At 44.5% G+C, this 22,008-nt stretch overlaps 1 protein-coding gene and 1 long non-coding RNA gene across 6 annotated transcripts in view; one reads left to right on the top strand and one right to left on the bottom strand.

The window, feature by feature from the left end:
* The first annotated feature begins 838 nt into the window (after positions 1 to 838).
* Positions 839 to 9,131, top strand: LOC126940983 (uncharacterized). The gene is made up of 3 exons (XR_007721025.1): positions 839 to 1,844; positions 2,800 to 2,966; positions 8,159 to 9,131. It is a non-coding gene; the product is annotated as an uncharacterized LOC126940983 (long non-coding RNA).
* Positions 8,798 to 22,008, bottom strand: part of KCTD1 (potassium channel tetramerization domain containing 1) — a 622,936-nt gene continuing 609,725 nt past the window's right edge. For all 5 annotated transcript variants that reach the window (XM_050767132.1, XM_050767133.1, XM_050767136.1 and 2 more), the window contains 2 exons: positions 13,436 to 13,741; positions 8,798 to 9,739 (listed from right to left, as the gene is read on the bottom strand). In XM_050767132.1, the coding sequence (XP_050623089.1) occupies positions 9,581 to 9,739; positions 13,436 to 13,741 (465 nt within the window). In that variant the 3' untranslated portion in view covers positions 8,798 to 9,580. The remainder of the gene's footprint in view (positions 9,740 to 13,435; positions 13,742 to 22,008) is intronic.

Here is a 22,008-nt window from a genome sequence, read left to right as displayed (position 1 = left end):
TTATTTTAGTGCTTATGAGTAGAAATAAGTTCTCTAAGTGTTGGAGCGAGGAACATGAAACCCATACTCTGCCTAGTTCTTCAAATAGTAGACTTCAGTTGTGAATTTCATCTGTCATCGACAATCATTTAGTTAGCACTTACTAGGTGCTAGGACATAAATAAGTCAGATTTCTTCCACTGAAGATCTTAAGGATGGCCATTAGATTAGTAAACATATACATATAGATATTTCAATATTAAGTGGTAAGTATGATAATAAAAGTACAAATCGGGTGCTTTAGGACCATAGAGAGCGTCACCCATCTGAGGAGCACATGAAAAGGTGGTGATGGGTAAAGAAGGTCTTGAAGGATGAGTGGCAAGTGATTAAACAAATAACAGGATAAATGTGTTACAAAGCAGGGAGACTCAGAACAATATGACAAACAGGGCATGGTGGCTTATGCCTGTAATTCCAGCATTTTGGGAGGCTGAGGCAGGAGGATTGCTTAAATCCAGGAGTTTGAGACCAGCCTGGGCAACATAGTGAGACCCCATTTCTTTTTTTTTTTTTTTTTTTGAGACGGAGTCTTGCTTTGTTGCCAGGCTGGAGTACAGTGGTGTAATCCCGGCTCACTGCAACCTCTGCCTCCTGGGTTCAAGTGATTCTCCTGCCTCAGCCTCCTGAGTAGCTGAGATTACAGGCATGTGCCACCACGCCTGGCTAATTTTTGTATTTTTAGTAGAGACGGGGTTTCACCATATTGGCCAGGATGGTCTCGATCTCTTGACCTTGTGATCCACCCACCTTGGCCTCCCAAGGTGCTGGAATTACAGGCATGAGCCACCGCGCCCAGCAGTGAGACCCCATTTCTACACAAAATTAAAAAAAAAAAAAATTAGCCAAGCGTGGTGGCAGGTGCCTAAAGTCCTAGCTACTTGGAGGCTGTGGTGTGAAGATCACTTGAACCTGGGAGGTCAAGGCTGCAGGGAACCATGTTTGTGCTACTGCTGCACTCCAGCTTGGGCAACAGAGTGAGACCCTGTCTCCAAAACAAACAAAACAAAACAAAAAACAGCAAATAAAAAAAAACAAATATGACACTAAAAGTATTTTGTAGGAGGCCAGGGGTGGCCCCAGGTGAGGCTGAGGGGTAGGTAGAGTTAGATCAAGGAGGCTTGGATGCCACACTAAGGAGACAAGATGATTCTAAAAATAACAAGGAAACTGTCAGGATTTTAACAGGGGAGTAACCAGGCTGCAATGTGGAGGATGGATTTTAAGGGGTGACCATCTCAATTCTCAACAGGAAAACCAATTAAGATCCTGTGGAAATGGTCCATATAGGAGGAATTGATAATATGACATTGGTAAGTGGAGGTAGGGGTGGAAAGGAAAAGACCGATTGAAGAAATATTTAGATGATACTTTCTGTAGAACCTGGTGACCATGTAAGTATGGGGATTGCAGAAATGGCTCCCTGATGTGAACAGAGAGGAGCATCCTGAACTGAAATAGGAAATCTAAAAGGAGAAACAAAAGGCCCAGTGACCAAAATAAGCTCTGTTCTTGATAGTCCAATGGAAATGCTTGGCAGATCCTACATCTATCATTGCTTATGACACAATATATTGAAACGATGGGTTTACATGGCTTACCCTCCTGCCTGACTAAAAGTCAAATGGCAAGGTCATGTCTTATTTGTCCTGTATCCTCAGGGCTGCCTACCCCACCCAAGCTCTGGGAGAGGTGTGCCTGCAGCACAGGTGACAGGAAAGCCATCGATGGTTGAGATCTCCCAGGGAGAGGAGAGGAGACTGAGAAAAGCAGTGACAAGCAAGAAAAAGATATTCACACCTGGGGTAAGAATTTGAGAAGTAAGTGACCTGGTGGCCTTGCATTGTCTGTTGCTCTTCCGTGGGCCCTGTGAAAGGCCACCTCAATGCAGGCCTGCAGCCCTGTCAGTGTCCAGGCAAGCCATTCCCTTTACATGCTTTTAATATTAACACGAAGGCTTCTAGTGATTGTGCAGAAGTCATCTCCATCCATCACTTGACTAACTTTGCTTGGAAGAAAAGTGGGGAGTGGATGGTGGAGGAGGGGTGTTATTGCAGACTGGACAGAGGCAGGAAGTTATTGGAAGAAAGAATTTGGGGGGTGTGTGTAGTTTTTCTCCCACTCCTTCCCTACCTAGAGGAAAATAACTCTGATTTTGATATTATAATGGCAGTAGGGAAAAGATTATACAGGTCAATATTCTGTTTTATAAACACATCTACTATGCTTAAACTAAGAACTATAACTGAATTATTTTCGTGAATATGCATTCTACTTAGAATTTCAAATTTTCTGTTATTTATGTATTTAAGAGACCAAACATTTAAGAATATGACTTACAAAAGAACAACATCTTAAATAATTTTTTAAAATTTCAAATAAAGAGCAATAGTGGATGAAAATTTAACTTTTAGGGGCACATAAGCCATCTGCCTCCCACCATTGCCCCTTCCCAAGCCAGTTTCCCATTACTGCTGATTCACTTAAAAACCCAGCTGCGTCAGATTGCTCAAGTTGCTAGACCTTAAGATGATCCTGGAAGGCCTCCTCAAACTGGATTTAACCAACTGATCTTGCTTCTTTTCCAACAAGTGTGATCTTCTGTGACAAGGATTTGACCTTCAGCTTTTGGGACAGGCTTTCCGAGTCAAGTTCCAAAGTTTGAATGGAACGCGCAATACATGTTTCTGTGGCTTTTTTAGTCCTGCTGATCAACAGCATAATTTAATACTTGTACTGTCTGTTCCCTTTTCTGACAAGCACAATCTGATAAACAGATTGGGAGGAGCAGTGCAGCACTGTGTGATTCACACTGCGAATGAGGGGAAAAGGAGAGGTGGAGAGAGAATGAACCTGGAGTCACATGAAATGCAGCCAGATTGAGCCCTCTGACGCGAACGTTTCAGCACATGCAAGGGAGTTTTGTGGTAAGTGGTTAGGTTATCGATTTACATTCCCCTTCAAATTCGGAAGTTTTGAAATCATTAAGTTTCAGAGAAACTCACCTAGATTAAAATACAAGGGAAAAGACGGACGTATACACCTACAGTAGGCTATTGTTATGGGTGGTAGATGCTATGGTAATTACTTCCTGTGCTCTTTTCTGTTCACTCGAACCTCTGACAGCTTTTTAAGAGGAGGTGTAAGAATTCTGTAGTTGGTGGGCTATTTCCACTGGATTGGGCAGTTTTCTGCCTAATTAGGAAAGGATGAAGGCCCTTGGATTAAATGCCACTTAAGGACTTCCCTGCAACGCCCCCAACACACATCCCCTACCTCCTCCATTAACTGCATTTGGAAGAATTCAATCTGAGCTTCAAAATAGGAGATGCCAACTATTGTTTACATCAGTGAAATCATAAAAAGGCACATCACAAAAGCACACTCAGAAGATCCTTATTTACTGTTCTGAGGCTACGCTGGGGAGCACAATGATATTACCCAGTGTTTTTAATACTTGTCTGAAGAGTCACTGTATTGGGCATTATTAAAATATGGAGTCCCAGACTTTTCACTTAGAAAGTGGAATTCAGGCCAGGCATGCTGGCTCACGCCTGTAATCCCAGCACTTTGGGAGGCTGTGGTGGGCAGATCATTTGAGGTCAGGAGTTCGAGAGCAGCCTGGCCAACATGGCAAAAACCCTACCAAAAATACAAAAAACTAGCTGGGCATTGTGGCTTGTGCTTGTAATCCCAGCTACTCAGGAGGCTGATGCAGGAGAATCACTTGAACCCAGGCGGCGGAGGTTGCAGTGAGCTGAGATCGCGCCACTGCACTCCAGCCTGGGTGACAGAGCGAGATTCCATCTCAAAAAAAAAAAAAAAAAAAAAGTGAAATTCAGAAATCTGTGGGGAGATGGGGTACAGGGGTGGTGATGGGCTTGAATTATAACTTAAAAAAAATGCCTTGTGTGTGTCTTAAGAACAGGCAAGTTTGGAAATCACTGATAGAACCCGTGATCAACTTTGATGGATAAAAGCTGCCCGACAGTGACAAAGTCAGACACAATGCATATTCTCAGGGTTTTAGTCCTATAGATGAATATTAGTCAGTCACAAATGTTATTAGTAATTCCTACCAGTAGATTCCTACTAATAGTTACTGCAATGCCATTTGTCTAGTGTCTTGCAGTGGAGCACACTGCAGCTGCCGATGCCAGCAAGTGCATTTTTTGCATGGGTTGGAAAGGGAGAAAGAGTTGAGCTCAAAGTATGATTCAGACCTGGTGTATGTGTATGTGAATAAGTGTTGTTTTTGTGATCAGCTTATATTATCAAATCAAACTAAAAATTTGCATCAAATTTTGATTTTTTATAAAGTATGTCCTCGATCAACTTAGTTTTTGTGATCTCACATGCAATCCCACCCAAATGAAATTTTCCTAGAGTGTCTAAAATTGTTTTATTTCATAACTCTCAGAGTTACAAACTCCTAGTTTGCAGATGTCTTGTTTGGGCTGTACATTTGAAAAAAAATGAGTCAGCTCCAATATTTACACATCTAGAGATTTCACACAAAAGTCTGGATTCCCAGGTTTTCTAGAAAAATGAGATGTTTAAGTACAAGGACGCTGTTCTCCTATAGCTGCAACCTGCTGGGGTTGAGTAGGGGCTGCTCCTTCGAATACTCCCGTTCGGCTATCTCTTACTGATTCATGTAACTTGCCCTGCCCTTGGAGGCATCTGAGTTTGCCGCCCCAACTCTAAAGGTGATATCTTATTTTCTCATACATCTTTATGTCATCAGGTCTTAGCCTGCTTTGTAGATCATGAATGGATGAATGGGGAAAACAGCCACTTAACTGCCCCCCCCATCAACAGACTGTTCCCGGACAGTCAAGCCTACAGACTCCCTAAATGAGTATCTGCCCACCTTCTGTGATTCTCGAATGGTTCCTAAATAAAGTCCAAATCCTTGTCTGGCAGTCAAGATCAGCTCCCCTCTCACACTCCCAAAATCCAATTCCACCTTCCTTTTCTAGCCCATGCTTCCCTCGTCCCATACCATGTGCTGACCCTGCCTTGTGCTCCTCCAGCTCAGAGCCTCTGCCCCACCCCCAAATACTCCTTCCTTGCAAAGCCTACCCATCTTTCAAGCGCCACCTCCCCAAGGATGGTTTTTCTAATATCCCCGACTAGATATGATCCCATATGATTGGGCATTTCTAGAATCCTTGGTTTGTAACTATGAAATGACACATATCCCATTGTGCCTTGGACTGTAGTTAGGTATGCACATACCTTAATTCACCGCTAGATGTGCAGAGAGCCCTGCTCCTCTCACTCCCCAGAAACCCACAGCAGAAACCATGTCATGGTCACCCTAGTATCAGCAAAGCCAAGTACCCAACATACTGAAGAAGATGGTCAAAATACTTAACAACAGGAGTACATTTCCATTATGAGGAGAAAATGCTATTAATTAATAATCTACTGCTTCCTCCTATTGCACATAAAAACTTACTTTTTCTTAAATAGTTGTTTTGGGTCCTCCTTATAAAACTTAATCGAACATTAGCCTTAATCATATCCTTTATTTGATGTCTTAGGGTCTTAGTTACTTTAACCAAGACATAGGGATGGATAATACAACCTCCAGTATGGTCAACGGATTGAATGAGTTAACAGGTAAAGTGCTCAGTACAGGTCTGGCACACAGCAAACACTAAACGGATGACTATTACTATTATGGAGAAACTCATCTAATATTTGGAACCAGTTTATAAGTGGCTTGCCTTATTCTAGTTTTCTAAAATACTTCTTAGAAAAGAGCAGGTCAAGTAGTGTAGCTTGTTTGCCCTAGACTAAAGATTTTTTATTTTGCTAAAAAAAAAAAAAAAGAGAGAGTATTCCAACTATCAAAGATTCAGGCAACAGTGGCTTTTTTTGAGACAGTCTTGCTCTGTCGCCTTGGCTGGAGTGCAATGGCGTGATCTCGGCTCACTGCAACCTCCGCCTCCTGGGTTCAAGTGATTCTCCTGCCTCAGCCTCTGGAGTAGCTGGGACTACAGGCATGCGCCACCACGCCCAGCTAATTTGTGTATTTTTAGTAGAGATGGGGTTTCACCATGTTGGCCAGGATAGTCTCAATCTCTTGACCTCATGATCCACCCACCTCGGCCTCCCAAAGTGCTGGGATTACAGGCGTTAGCCACCACGCATGGCCAACAGTGGCTTTTTAAAAAGCAAACTTTTAGTGCTCCCAAGGTAATGATTGATTTGGGAAAGGATTACCAATGGATGTCAAAACCATTTGGTGAGAGTGTGTTGAGAGATACAAGATATTTATAGTCTCATAGCATCATCCCATAGGTAATCATTAATTACAAAAAGAAAAAGCTACCTTTACACTGGGTAATTTGGTGAATGTTACTTCAACCAAGAGGCTAAAACTGCCATTAATAATATGGGCCAAACTGAGTCTTGTGATATGATGCACTGAGGACATGTAATCGCCTATGTAGTATTCTTGAAACCAAACAAACCTGACTCTACCAATGAGGGACAAATCAGACAAATCCAAATCTGCAAAACAGTTGACCTAGACTCTTCCAATAAGTCGATGTCATGGAAAGATCCCCCCAAAGAAAAGCAAGGGGTGGGGGGGTATTATTAATAAATGCAATGCATAATCCTTGATCAGATCCTTAGGTGCAAAGCACAGCTGTTAAGATCCTTTTGGGGACACTGGTGAAGTTTGAACATGAACTTTACATTGAATAATAAGCAGTAGTGAAAAATAAGATTGTGATTCATTCACACCTGTAATCCCAGCACTTTGGGAGGCCGATGGGGGTGGATCACTTGAGTTCAGGAGTTCAAGATCAGCCTAGCCAACATGGCAAAACCCATCTCTACCAAAAAAAAAAAAAAAAAAAAATTAGCTGGGTGTGGTAACACATGCCTGTAATCCCAGCTACTTGGGAGGCTAAGGTGGGAGAATCACTTGAACCTAGAGGTGGAGGTTGCAGTGAGCCAAGGTTGTGCCATTGTACTCCAGCCTGGGTGACAGAGTGAGACCCTGTCTCAAAAAAAAAAAAGAAAAAAAAGAAAAGAAAAAAGATGATTCAATTATATTTTGACATTTTGATTGACTTACTCTTTCCTAAAGTATTTTGGTGTCTGGGAATCTACATGTTTCAAGACCTAAAAAGGTGAACATTACAAGTGAACTGTTTGCTCCATTGAACTGGATCAGAGTTTTTGTAGAAACAATGTGCAACTGGGATGCAGTCATATAAATAGACCGAAGAACTTAGAAAAGAACAAAGTGGATGCCAGTAGCCAATGTACACCGTTCTGTGCAGTATTTGGTTGGGACAATGCTAACTGCACATAAGCAGTGCTGGGTAAACATTAACTGATGACAATAACCAGCAGAGTCCCAAAGTGAGGCCCTTGCATTATTGATTTGAGGAAATTCTGCTTAACGAGAATGGATTGCTAGTAAATCATACAGCAATTTTATTCTCCTTTCAGTGGGACGTGGATGACTGAGCAGCTGGTGGGAGCAGCCCTGTCTGTCCCCATCTGAGAGAGTGGTGTATTAGTCTCAAATAGGGAAATTACGCAGCAATGTGGAAACCTGGCTAGCCATCATTAAAGTAATTCAGCGTTTGGGCCGCCTGTGTTTCAGGCAGTGATAGGAGCCATTAACAGCTCACTTTTAGTTTCAGAAGCCAGAGATATTTTCATTACTAGTGTCCTCAGGCATACACTTTTTAATTTAAAAAAAGAAAGTAAGTTCAGGATGGAAATAACCCATCACCACAGGAATATCTCTGCACCAGAAACACATTCTCGTTTACCTGTCAATCTTACCAGCATGTCAGATTTATTTTGAGTGTCTGCAATGAGGAAGAGGAGGGAAGAAAGGTGGGTGTAGGGCTGATCGAAGAATCAGGGTCACTAATACCTTGGAAAAGCTGAGGACTTCATTCTAAAGTGCTGTTGAAATCTCAGGTTTTTTACTTCTCTGGCTAATAATATAATGATAGTTCTGGCTCTGCGATGTTCCCTACTTTTTGCAAAACCATAATGCCCTACTTATAAGATGCTTTGGACAGGTGTTATGGTAGATTGAAGGTGGTCACAAATGCTTTGTTACTTTCCCCAACAGGAGGTTCTTATTTCCCCCTCCTTGAGTCTGGGCTGGCCATGTGGCTGTTCAACAACAGGAAGCAGCAGAAGTGTACTGTGCCGCCCGGGGCCCAGGCTTTTAGAGAACTGTGGCTTTCTCTGCCTTCTTCTTGGAATCCGGTTACCATGTTGAGAGGGGCCCAAGCCACATAGAGGCCAACAGCCAAGTATTTGCAGCCATCTGGGTGAGCCATGTAGGACATTCCACACCAATAAGACCCCCTGGATTGCAGCAATGGAGCAGACTCGTGGAGCAGACACAGCCCAGCGAAGGCCAGTATCGCAGGTCAGAACAAAATGTTTTAAGCCATTAAATTTTGGTGTGGCTTGCTCTGCGGCCAGAGATAACTGAAATAGGTGTAACCGAAAAGTCCGTAAGAAGGAAGATTTACCTTGCTAACCAATGCAGAATCACAAAGCACGTGAAATAACATTTGCTGAGTCAGAAGACCACTGTCTGGAACAGGTGATGACATCCTTAGCCTTTAGTAGGTTTTGCCTTCAAAACTGACCCCGGCTTTCAAGCCTCTTTTTGATGCTCAACACGGACAATTTCAAAAAGAAAAAATTTCACTTTAATCCAGCCTCACCCCCACATGTGTGTTTCACACAGACCATCTTTTTTAAACAGAGTTTATTGTATTTAATACATTATAAAATTTGAAAAATTGTAGGAAAGCAGCAGACTTGAACTGGAGCAATTCTAACAAGGAATAATTCTGGCCCCTTGGCAAAACTGATCAGTTTTAAAACAAAGTAAAGTTCACATCTGTGAGGTGGACAAAAAAGTGTGACTTCTGTACAAACTACATGTAAAATTTCATGTCTAACATCTTTGCAATGTGCTCATGAGGGTTTTTCTGAAGTCCCGCCTGGTCCCAGCCTAAAGAGGGACGTGGAACCTCCATATACAAAAAAACTGGATTCAAGGTGTTTGGTTTTTTTTTTCTTTTTTAAAAAAAAGGAAAAAGAAAGACAAAGGAAAAAGAAAGAATGGATGGCTGTTGGCAATGGAAACTGTAAGGAGACTGTGTCCTCACCGCTCATGGCTTGTTTATTAGTCAGAGACCTCGGGAGGCCTACGACACTTCACGGCCATCACAGCACCAACTGCGGCTATCACCTTTTTGTTTTCTTTTTTGCATTTCCTACCTTTTGACATATATATATATATATATGTATATATATATATTTATATATTTTTTACACCTTGAGGATATCACTATTCCAATTGTTCCCATATGAATACAGGTGTGGTCTCTATTGGATATAAATGTGTCTTTTATTCGATTTTAGGTCCAGGACTTGGTTTGCTGTTCCAACTGCACATAAATGTCCCTTTTTTGTTTGTTTGAGTTATTGGTTTTGTGTGTTTTCCTTTTTGCATAAGAAATATGTCCATTTAGTCCAGAGGCTCTTGCTTTATCCGGATGACGGAGGGTACGCGGGGCGTCCGCCTCAGTTCCCGCCGAAGGACGTATTCGCTGAACTGCGACGAGTCCACTCCTCCCCCACAGGAGCCCACGATTTCAAATCCTCTTTGCTGCAACCTCTCAAGGACCTGCGAGGACAAGACAAGCATCCAGTTAGGGGTGAGGTAAATCCTATGGCTACATAAACACCCCAAAGTTTGAGATTATGCGCAGCTCTGGTTCATCTCATCCAGCACCCATGTCCCTGTGAGCTGCTCCTCTCAAAGGAAGATCCTGGATTAACGGGCAGGAGAGAGGAAGTAAGCATTTCTAGTGCCTAAAATGTGCCTTTACATGGTTGCTTTACACACACCAGCTACAACACTCGGTGGTGGTAGGCCCATTTTATAGATGAGAAAACTGAGGCCCATGGCTAGTCAGTGATGGAACTGGGTTTCCAACTCAGGTCTGTTTGGCCTCAAACCTGTTATTTTTGTATACGCAATGCTGCCCTCTCTGTCAAAAATGAGGGTTCACATTTCAAAGCTCATTTATCACTAAAATACATCCTATGAGATGATAGATCTGGAAAGGACAGTGATGGCAGAGTTTACTTAGCCAGTGATTCATTTGTATTCTCAACTCCGCCTTTGTTCGAGTTTCCTAACACCAAGTTAATATATATGTTTCAAACTGGAAGACTGATGTAATTTCAATAGCAGAACAAAGGGACTACTGAAGACACTAGAGGATTATCTACAGATTTTCAAGTTTGTAGCATTTGAAACAGATGTATTTCCCTGCATGCATTCAAGGAGACAAGAATCAGCACAATGATTACATATAAGAAAATGTATGAAAAATAAAGATATTCTAAACTTTTTATACAAATGTAAACCATAGAATCTGTTTCTTAATTTTGAAATCAAATACCTAACGCCAGCAAGATTCCCGGGTTTGGCACTACACGTCTGACACTCTTAAATGCAGGAAACAGTACCTGTGACTCTTAGACACAAATACAGGAAACTGATCTGGAGCATTCTGTTTCTTTAGGAATCCAACAAATATTATTAGACTTGCAAATATTTCCTGCCAGAGTTCTGAATATAATTAAATTACCTCCACACCACCTTGAAAGCAAAGTGATTCAGTCATAACTTAAAAAAAAAAAAAAAAAAAACAAAAAAAACAAAAAAACGCCCACCTAAAAAAAACTTCTATTGGAAGGAAGCGAAATGTAGTCAATGTAACGTGAATCCTTACTTTTAAAAAAGTTATTTTTTAGTTGCCTACTTCAATATAGAATATAGTCTGCTGTGTTGCAAAACAGCTTACTAGATGAGACTGGAAAGCAAGAGAGTGTGTTTTCTAAAAATTAAAACCTCAAGTGCTGGCAAATTAAAAAAACACACACAAGTCCTTATGAGAACAAAATTAACATTCTACCCAGCAGTGCGCTATTTCTGTAGGTAAATTCACAATGCATATGATACCCGTCAGCATAAGGACAGGAAGAAAACAATCCCTAATTTCAAAATCAAGACGTGCTTTGGTGGCAGGTAGATACAAAGACGAACAACAGCTCCCTCCACGTATTCCCCAGCAGAGGCAGGAATGCAGCTTTCAGCAAGAGGCACTCCAGCTTGCTTGGCCGAAGCAGACCCTGGAAAACATTCCTTGCCATGATTAGGAGGGGAAATCCAAAGGGGAGGAAGCTGTGAACAGCAGAGAACCTAACCCTGATGTCCGTTTTTCTTTGAGTCTTAAGGTCACTAAATGCTAACAGGAGGAAATCTCTAAGCTCTTCTTCGGAGTTCGATAGGCATCATGTGATAATTATTCAATGTGATCCAATGTTACCTTGGATGTGGTCAAAAGCTTATTTCAATGTAATGCAAACAGCTGATGGAGCCATTACTTTGGAAACAACAACACGTTCACAGCAAAGTTCCTTAAACTGAGTGATCATATAACAACTTAGTGAGGTATAGGGTGTCATAAGCCTTATCCCAGAGTCTCTGCGTGCCCACAGGCTGGTGACTATTTCTTGGTCAGTGGAGCAGGAAGCAAGGGTAGGTCATGGCTGTGTCATACGATCACGTTAATCCAGATGAAAATTTCCACATCTGACGTGGGAAACTGTCAAGCATATGAATTGACGATCGTTATTCACTGGTCCCAGGGTGTGGCCGAGGCCTTCCTGTCCTGGCTCTGAATGGTTCTGCCCCTCTGTCTGCTCCAGTGGCAGCCAGGGCAGGCTGTTGTGTGGAAGGGGACCGGCTTTCTGGGCTTTAAAGAGGTTTAAACAGCTGAGACCGTCTCAGAAACGCTGTGCAGGGCCATGCGGGAGCGCCACACACCTCCAGGGGGCGCTCTCCACACAGGTGAGAACGCGAATGCCGTCCTCCGGAACCCTGCGACCCAGCGGCCGCCCCGCCGCCTGGGAGCATGTGCCTTCTGCTAGCATGCTTAGGGAACATTTTCTGCCGGAATTTTCTGCTCTTCTGTTCTCAGACATCTGTTCATACATTTAAAGAGTTATAAATAGTCATGGAACAATCCTTAAGAGGCAGCACGGAAGAGTGGGTGCTTCGAGTCTCTGTGCTTTGGGAAGGGTTCTGCTGACTAAATACTGAACAACTTCATGGGCCCATTCCAGTTAAAAAGAGGGAAAAAACTAGAACCCTCACTCCATTGACTTCAAACGGTTTTGTGTCACACGGAGCTGGAATCGAGACCCAGGTGCGCCTCTGCCTTCTCATCAGAAAGACAGAGAGGATTAACAGTGCTTACCTGTTAGGGTTGTAAGAAGACAACGCATGTCCAGGCCCTGGCCCAGGGTAGGGCAGAGAGTCGGTGCTCAGCACATGTTAGCCTCTGAGTTCTGAATTCCACCCCCACATCTCCTGCTCCCCTAGACTTCTCCATCTCAAGAAATGGCAGTTCCACTCACCCAGTTCCTCTGTCAAAAATCTTAGTCATCCCGGGCTTCTGTCTCACAACCCACAGCCATCGTCAGAAAACCTTATTAGCTCTACCCTCCAGACACTCAGAACTGGACACTTCTCAACTGCTTGTACCACAGCTTGCTGCCCGGTCTCCTCGCTTCTCCTGTTCTCTAGCTGCTGTCACAGTGTTCACTTTAAAATACGAGTTCTGTCAGTTCTCCCTTCTGCTCAAAACCCTCCAATGGATTTCCATTTGGCTCACATACACAAATGAACCAAAACCAAACGGTGCCAAAATAAACAATCCTAGGGCACTTGCCACCCCCTAACAAGGCTCTCCATGATCTGTCCCTGATCTTCCCTCCTGTCTGGGCACTTTCTCTCCCTGATTCACTTTCTTCAAGCCAAACTGGCTTTCCAGATAGTCCTCAATATGCCCAGCATACTCTACCCCAGAAATCCACTTACCACCTCCTGGGCAATATATTTATGTTGACTGTTTGCCCCCCACTCCACTCCCATAATGCAGTTCCATGAACACAGAGCTGCCCATCTTGTTCTCTGTTTGTCTCACTGAACCTGAACTGCTGGGCTCAAGTGATCCTCCTGCCTTAGCCTCTGGAGTGGCTGGGACTACACGCGTGTGCCACCGTGCCCAGCTGTTGTGTTCTACATCTGTCCCTTCTGTATCTCCAGTGCTCATCCCAGCACCTGGCATAATCACAAGACTTACGGAATGACTGCTGTAGAGGGTGATAATTCACCTACCCAACAGAAGTGTCACTGAGTGAGAGTTTCTCAGCTCTTTGGAGGAAAGGCACTATGTGGGGGCAAGGTTAAGTGACAACGGTGAGAGTGACATTTGATGCCACACAGTGTGTAACAATGCTATACCTGGACTGAGTTGAGGTGACAATAGCCATTTAGTGGAAACCTGATGACGTGGGTCGAGTCGTGATTCCAGCCTGCATTGACAGAGTTACACATCACGTCGCCGATTTCTGGAAATACTTCTTCTATCAAGGATTTGTCACCGCTTAGTGTGATCCTTTCTCCGAGGTCTGGGGCCACACGCACGACGAGGCACTCACAGGGCCTTGAAAAGCGACCAGTTTCTCTGTCCTGTTTCCATCTTTCCATCTCCAACAACATGGGCTGAAGCTGAAAATATTTTGCCTCTTCATATAACAAAGTGTAGTCCTGGGGGGGAAAAAAAGTATTTCACAGTGTAAACTGCAAACATAAAGTACTGAACATGTCCACATCTAAGAGGTGATTTTTCCCACCTCTTGTTATGTCAATAATCAAATCTGCACATGCGTTTTTCATTTGCGACAGGTTCGTAGAGGCTCAATTTGCATTCATTCATTCAGTGAGGATAAAAGGAGCTAAGCAGATTAGGGCTGGTCAGGCCTTTTTACATGATTTAAATCCTGTAACCCCCATCATTGCCCAGTGAATTAGGAACCATTATTATTCCCATTTGCAGATGAGAAAAGTGAGATGTGAAAAGATTCACCCAAGACTTGTTTCTTTTAGTAGAAAAAAATGTCTCTGGGTATTTCAAGTTTGATTGTGTCGGTGAGAACCCAATTTCTGTCCTCTTGGATGGAACGCATACATTGACCAAGGGGAGGCACAACCTTGCCAACAGGTACCCTTCATCAGAAGCTCTGGGTCACCTTTGGTGGCTACAGGAGTGTGTGGGACAGAGATATGAGGCTAGAGACAGGCGGGGATGGGCACCTGGAGGGCGGGCATGTGGCTTTTACTTGAACTTGGGTGTTGATCTGTGATGGTTCGGGGGAGGCTGGTGGAGATCTGGAAGGCTAGTGTACCGCCCTGTGCCACCTGTTGGAGCTGCCATCACAGAGTCAGAGACATAAACAACATTAGGCCTTGACTCCTGCAAGATGTGCAGTAAAGAAAACCTGTCCATTTCTGCACTTCTGAAAGCGTGAACACCTGGTCTTTTGACATGGTTTCCTTTCCTCCAGCCTCAAAATAATCTATTGAATTGAAACAGAAATCTAACAAAACAGGTATTAAAACACACGCGTAAGCCACTGAATGGGAAGACAAAAGAGAATGAGGGGGAGGCAGCAACTCAGGAACAATGTTAACAAGCAGGTCAATGTTATGGCTAAACGTAGCTATGGCCACAATCATTTCTGGGTGTAAGATAAGTGGATACTTGTCTAGACACGTTGACTGAGAACATTTTAATCAGCTGACACAGGCATTTGTGCCTTCCGTCCATGGGCAAGACCTGGCAGGGGATGCCCGGTGCCTGCACGACAGCCAGTGTTGCAAACATGTGCTCCGAGTGCCTCAAAGAGGCCCCTGATGTCCAGGTGGGTTAGAGCATGAGAAGCAGAAGATGACCATGGGATAATTATTTTCATTTTGCACTTTGCTTCTTCTCTTACAAATCAAGCAATAGCAGTAGCAGCAGTAGGGGCATTATTCAACACTTCCAGAGAAAACAGCATGGAGAGATGAGAGTACTTGGCGGCCTTGAGGTGGGTAATCCACTTTCCATATAAAGAAACTCGGACCCAGTAGAAGATGCTGATGACGACACTCATCTCAGTGGAATGGGCTGCTGCTTTATTCTGTCCTTTTCCTGGCAACCCCCTTACCACAGGAGTCTTGGTTCCTTACAGGAAAGGAGCCCATTGCTCTGAAAATCTTCCTTGCACATGTTTCTACCTGCTTAGCCTCCTGACCCAGAGGAGATACTGTTTTGCTTTAAGGAGTTGAAAACTAGGCTGAGGTGTGGCCACTCTTAAGACAGGGCAGATCCAGGGCCCCTAGCCCAGCCTGAGGGGTAGGAGTGGGGAAGCCACTGCAGGTTCCTCCTGGTTCTACCTGGGATCCCCACTCCAGGCCTTTGTCATCTTGGCATCACACCAACTCTAAGATACTGACCTAAATACTTAGTTACCAAGATGACAGCTCTCAAGATTTTAAAACGGCAATGAGAGTTACACAAGAAAGAGAAGTGAGAACTTATGCTATTGCTTTTTATTTTCTTGTGAGATTTAATTACAAAATTAAGCACAAGGAAGGATCTAGACTCCAGTGAAAATACCACTTATCAGCTGGGCGCGGTGGTTCACGCCTGTAATCCCAGCACTTTGGGAGGCCAAGGTGGGTGGATTACCTGAGGTCAGGAGTCTGAGACCAGCCTGGCCAGCATGACGAAACCCCATCTCTACTAAAAATACAAAAATTAGCTGGGCGTGGTGGCGGACAAAGCCCTGATCTCCCAATGTGTCCGAAGGGAATGAAGTGAATGAAGCTAACAGGACTTGGGGTTAGAAGTCCTCCCCACGCTGACCCCGAGTCCTCACCATCTTTTCTTCCCTCTAGGTTCACAAGCCACTTGTTTAATAATCCACTCTGAGGTCTGGCCCTGGATGGGCAGTGAGGCTCGCAACATGATGTTGCTCCAATTCCTTGTTACCTACTCTTCGAAAAGTCGAGAAACACTGGCCCTTTTCCGATTTTGGCCCTGCTCAGTGACCACTCTGGGATCCTGCTAGGGTTTATTAAAGCGAGAGTTCAGAAGCGCTCCCATGAAGGTCGTGTTGCCCCTGGCTATAGTCTCACGGGCCTAGCCTTGAACTGCTTTAAGCCACCAGGTGTTCTTTTATTCTCTCTTGACCATCCTGGCTCCATTTTTTCCTTTACTATGTTGTTCTATCTGATCTCCAGAGTAGAGCCACTGCTGCGCCATGGGGAGCAGATGACAGAGAACAGCCGAGTGCTCGTGCTTCTCTCCGGGGGCCGCTCACCATGCTGCCTTGCCTCTAAGCACTGGCCGGCTGGAGAACTGAAATGGTCCTTCTTGCTGCGTTACCATTTTCTGCACACGGTGAAGTGCATGCTGGCCATTCATTTTCTTGGCAGGCTCCTTTGTGTCTGTCTGTCTATCCTGCCTAACACCCGCTCACAGTTTCAGCTCATCAGAAATGAACCTGCAAAGCAGAGTCAGTCCCGCTGGCTGCTGTCTTTAGAAACCTCCTTTCCTTCCTTAAACGGGATCATTTAACTTGACTCTCTAAGTACCATGGTTTTTAAAGTTTAGTGTGTTTTTGTTAGGTTCTCTGGCCTTGTGCTTATTTCCTTCAGGCCTCTGAATCTTCAGAAATCTTTCCTTAAGCCTTTGTTCTAATCTGGCAATGTCCTTTCTGGGGCTTTTATAAACTTGAGATGACTGGTCTCTTGTTTCCAAGGTTCTTGGTGAAAATAGGCAGGGGTTTATGTGGCAGCAGCAGGTTCAGCACCTGTGTTTCTGAAGGAAATGAATTCACAACATCCACTTTTCCTCCCTTCTGAGCAATGAGCTTTCAGCAAAGCAACTCAAGAGTGTGTTAGCTGCTGTCACTCTTCTGCCCTGGTCCCATATCCATTTTATCTTCTGTGATTAAGAAAGCACCATCTGGCCAGGCACAGTGCTCACACCTGTAATTCCAGCACTTTGGAAGGCAGAGGCAGGAGGATTACTTGAGGCCAGGAGTTCCAGACCAGCCTGGGCAACAAAGGGAGACCCCATTTCTACAAAAAGTGAAAATATCAGCTGGGCGTGGTGGCCTGGGCCTGTGGTCCCAGCGAAGTTGAGGCTGCAGTGAGCTATGTTTGCATCACTGCACTCCAGCCTAGGAGATCAAGAAAGACCCATCAAAAAAAAAAAAAAAAAAAAAAAAAAAAAAAAAGCACCATCCGTATTTCTTGCTTAGCCCCATATACAGTTAAAGGGAAACCAGTTACTCACAGACCTATTACCATGTTTAAATCATTTCAAAATCTTAGAATATTGTTTTCTTTTTTTTGAGATGGCGTTTCGCTCTTGTCGTCCAGGCTGGAGTACAGTGGCATGATCTCGGTTCTCTGCAACCTCTGCCTCCTGGGTTCAAGCGATTCTCCATCCTCAGCCTTCTGAGTAGGTGAGATTACAGGCGCCTGCCACTACGCCCGGCTAATTTTTTGTATTTTTAGTAGAGACAGGGTTTCGCCATGTTGACCAGTCTGGTCTCAAACTTCTGACCTCAGGTGATCCGCCTGCCTTGGCCTCCCGAAATGCTGGGATTACAGGCATGAGCCACCATGCCTGGCCTGAATACATACTTTTAAATAATTTAAGATTTACAATAATTTTACAGATGAGCTTCCCTAAGATCCTGAGGACAGGTACATGGGACCAGAAAACAGACATGGGTGGTGGACTCCAAAATGCAAACAGGCCGGGTTTTGAAACTTCTTTCTTGATTAAATAATTGGAGTTCAGAAAACATCCTCCCTAGAGGGAGGAAAACGATATATTCAGTGTAACAGGTTCCTACTGCTGCTGTGAGAAACTACCCCAACTTTGGTGGCTTAAAACAACACAAATTTATTCCCTTACAGTTCTCCAGGTCAGAAGTCGGAAATGGATCTCACTGGGCCGAAGTCATGGTGCCAGCAGGGATGCCTTCCTTCTGGAGGCTGTGGGGACAAATCCACTTCCTCATCTTTTCCAGCATCCAGAGGCTGCGAGAATTCCTTGGCCCATGGCCAGCACGCACATCACTTCCCTCATCCCATCTTCTCTAACCCCAGCCCTCCTGCCTCCCTCAAATAAGGACCCCTGTGATTATACAGAGCCCACCTGGATTATCCAGGCTAATCCCCCCATCTCAAGACCCTTAACTTAATCACATCTGCAAAGTCCTCTTTGCCATGTCAAGCATCGTATTCACAGGTTCTGAGGACTGGGGCAAACTTCCCCTCACAGTCAATGGTTCCGCAAAACAGTTCAAAGGCTTATTTTCTGAATGTACCTGAGGTTTTACTCAGTAGCTGACAGGTCCTTAACACTCAAAAGGCAACTCAACTGTTCACCTATTTCATTTTAAAACCTGTGTAGGTGCCAGATGCCATGGAAGGCACCGTGAGCACAAAAAGGATTTTTCTCTGGGGAATGTCTCTAATACCTCCCAGGAGCTCTCGCTCTCCCCATCCCCAGGCTCAGGGCAGTGGGATCCTGCTCTTGGGACCCTCGGCAGTGGGTGGTTCCCTAGCAGGCAGGGCACCTATGTATCAGGGGTACCACCAACAAAGCAGGGGTGCCAAGAAAATGAGAAGATTTTACCTTTTCCATTTCCAAAACAGCATCCAAGTAGTGGTCATCACAAGAAAAGACAGATCTCTGCAGCACTTACTTTCCTTTGGTTGTAAAGGTTTTGTTTTTCTTGTCAGGGACGGGAGGTTGGGGGAGTGGCCACTGCAGTTTTTTCAGTGTTTGGGGTACTAAAGCTCTTCATTGCCCTGGCTTGTCATACTCCTTTGGGCTGGAATAATTTCTTTCTTTCTTTCTTTCTTTTTATGGAGTTTCTCTCTCGTTGCCCAGGCTGGAGTGCAATGGCATGATCTTGGCTCACTGCAACCTCTGCCTCCCAGGTTCAAGAGATTCTCCTGCCTCAGCCTCCAGAGTAGCTGGGATTACAGGCGCCCGCCACGAGGCCCGGCTAATTTTTGTATTTTTAGTAGAGACAGGGTTTTGCGATGTTGGCCAGGCTGGTCTTGAACTCCTGACTTCAGGCGATCTGCTCACCTCAGCCTCCCATAATGCTGGGATTACAGGTGTGAGCCACCATGCCTGGCCCATTCTTTCTTTTCTTCAAAGCCTGGAGGGACTGGCCCATGTGCCCCTTTTCTCCTGCCACTACTTGATACTTCTCACCAGGCAGTCCCCTCCCCATCCAGGGGCACTGACTCCCAGCTTCTCCTGACTACTCTTGTTTCCTGGGTCAAGGATACCCAGACTAGGATTAGTCTTGATGGCTACTGAAAGAAATGAAAGCAGCAGCAGTGTCCCGTCTATGCCCTGTCACTGTCTCCACTCCCCATCTTACAGACAGAAGCACACACAGGTGGTCGTGCCAGGGTGCTGATGGCGGGACGGAAGGCAGGCCCACCAGCATTCTGAAACAACACCCTGGCTTGGTAAGTCACGAGGACGCCACACCACAGGAGCTAGGCCTGATGTCTAGAGCGTGCTGAGGGTGGGGACCAGAGACACCATCAGAGATGGTGCCGGGGCTGGGGCTGGCTGCTCTCCCATCTTCCCAGTCCTGCCTCCGGGAAAATATCCTTGGGAGGAGAAAAGAGGGCATGGGCAGTACTAGACAGTGCCAGTCAACAGACCACAGATACAGCCTCGGTGGCGGCAGCTGAGGCCGTGGTCTGGGGCACGTCCTGAGTGGGCACTCCCGCAAGTACCGGTGAAGAAACTCCAGTGAGTGGGGGCCTACCCAGGTTGCCACTCTGCCTTCTCCGAGAAAGTTCTACCCACAGGAATGAGGACCTAGAAGCAATGTGTGTGTTGCCACATTGGCTAAAGGGCAGGCATCGGAGCCAAGCCGAGCCAATCAGATGGTGTCTCTGTAGGACCAAGGGAGGGAAAAGAGGCCCTGGGCTTGCTGAGACTGGCACATGTTAATGGCAGCTCCTGCAATTGAAGTCCTCAGGGCGGTCCTGGTGCTTCCACCCCTGAGAGAAAGCTTCCACTAATTCTGTGAGATAAACTAGTAAGCGCTTCCTGTCAATACTCCCTTTAACTTTTCCTTAAGCTGGCGACTGGTTCTCCAGCAGGAGTAATTTTGACACTAGAGGACATTTAGCAAGGTCTGGAGACACTCTTGGTTGTTGCAACCAGGAAGCGGGTGCTAGTGGAATTTGATGGGTAGGGAGGGATGCTGCTGAAAACCCTACATTGCACAGGACACCCCCATCACAAAGAATTGTTTGGCCCCAAATGTTACTCTGAGCTTGACAGAGATCGTTTTTATTGCAGCCTAAGGAGCATGCAACTCACCTTGATCCAATGATCAGTTCATTCCTAGCATCATTAATGGTGGCTCAACCACATGCCTTTGCTACTGTGATGTAACATGAAGCAAACAGCATCACTGTGATGTATTCTCCCCAACATGTCTAACTTAAACCCATCATGTCTTTAGAGATGACTTCCAGTTTACAGGAAATCAGGGGACAGATTCATGAGCTAAACTACACACGACAAGGCCCAGTCTCCAGCAAGCTGTAAAAGGCATTGTGGGGTCAAGCAGGGAAACTCGAATATAATTGCGGAATTAGAGGAAATAATTGGTTTTTTTTTTGAAAATGGAAAGGTAAAGGTTATTGTCCAAAATAAGCACAGGAAAAGATCCAGAAGGCTACTCACTAATGTTTTACCATTGGCAAGCTGAGTGGTGGGAACATATGGTATAGTTTTTTTTTTCTTTTGGTTTGTTTATATTTTTAAATTTTCTACAATGTACATGTACTTCTTCTATAATATTAAAACGTTATTAAACATAAAAAATAGAGGTTGGTTGTGGTGGTGGCTCACACCTGTAATCCCAGCACTTTGGGAGGCTGAGGCAGGAGGATTGCTTGAGCCCAGGAGTTTGAGATCAACCTATGGCAGCATAGTGAGACTCTGTCTCTACAAAAAATGAAAACTTAGCTGACGCATCTCCAAGACAATCCTAAGTCAAAAGAACAAAGCTGGAGGCATCACGCTACCTGACTTCAAACTATACTACAAGGCTACAGTAACCAAAACAGCATGGTACTGGTACCAAAACAGAGATATAGACCAATGGAACAGAACAGAGTCCTCAGAAATAATACCACACATCTACAGCCATCTGATCTTTGACAAACCTGAGAGAAACAAGAAATGGGGAAAGGATTCCCTATTTAATAAATGGTGCTGGGAAAATTGGCTAGCCATAAATAGAAAGCTGAAACTGGATCCTTTCCTTACTCCTTATACGAAAATTAATTCAAGATGGATTAGAGACTTAAATGTTAGACCTAGTACCATTCAGGACATAGGCATGGGCAAAGACTTCATGTCTAAAACACCAAAAGCAACGGCAGCAAAAGCCAAAATTGACAAATGGGATCTCATTAAACTAAAGAGCTTCTGCACAACAAAAGAAACTACCATCAGAGTGAACAGGCAACCTACAGAATGGGAGAAAATTTTTGCAATCTACTCATCTGACAAAGGGCTAATATCCAGAACCTACAAAGAACTCAAACAAATTTACAAGAAAAAAACAAACAAGCCCATCAAAAAGTGGGCAAAGGATATGAACAGACATTTCTCAAAAGAAGACATTCATACAGCCAACAGACACATGAAAAAATGCTCATCATCACTGGCCATCAGAGAAATGCAAATCAAAACCACAATGAGATACCATCTCACACCAGTTAGAATGGCGATCATTAAAAAGTCAGGAAACAACAGGTGCTGGAGAGGATGTGGAGAAATAGGAACACTTTTACACTGTTGGTGGGATTGTAAACTAGTTCAACCATTATGGAAAACAGTATGGCGATTCCTCAAGGATCTAGAACTAGATGTACCATATGACCCAGCCATCCCATAACTGGGTATATACCCA

The sequence above is a fragment of the Macaca thibetana genome, chromosome 18 (genome assembly GCF_024542745.1).
Source record: "Macaca thibetana thibetana isolate TM-01 chromosome 18, ASM2454274v1, whole genome shotgun sequence".
NCBI classification, from domain to species: Eukaryota; Metazoa; Chordata; class Mammalia; order Primates; family Cercopithecidae; genus Macaca; species Macaca thibetana.
This window is presented reverse-complemented; position numbering and strand designations above follow the sequence as displayed.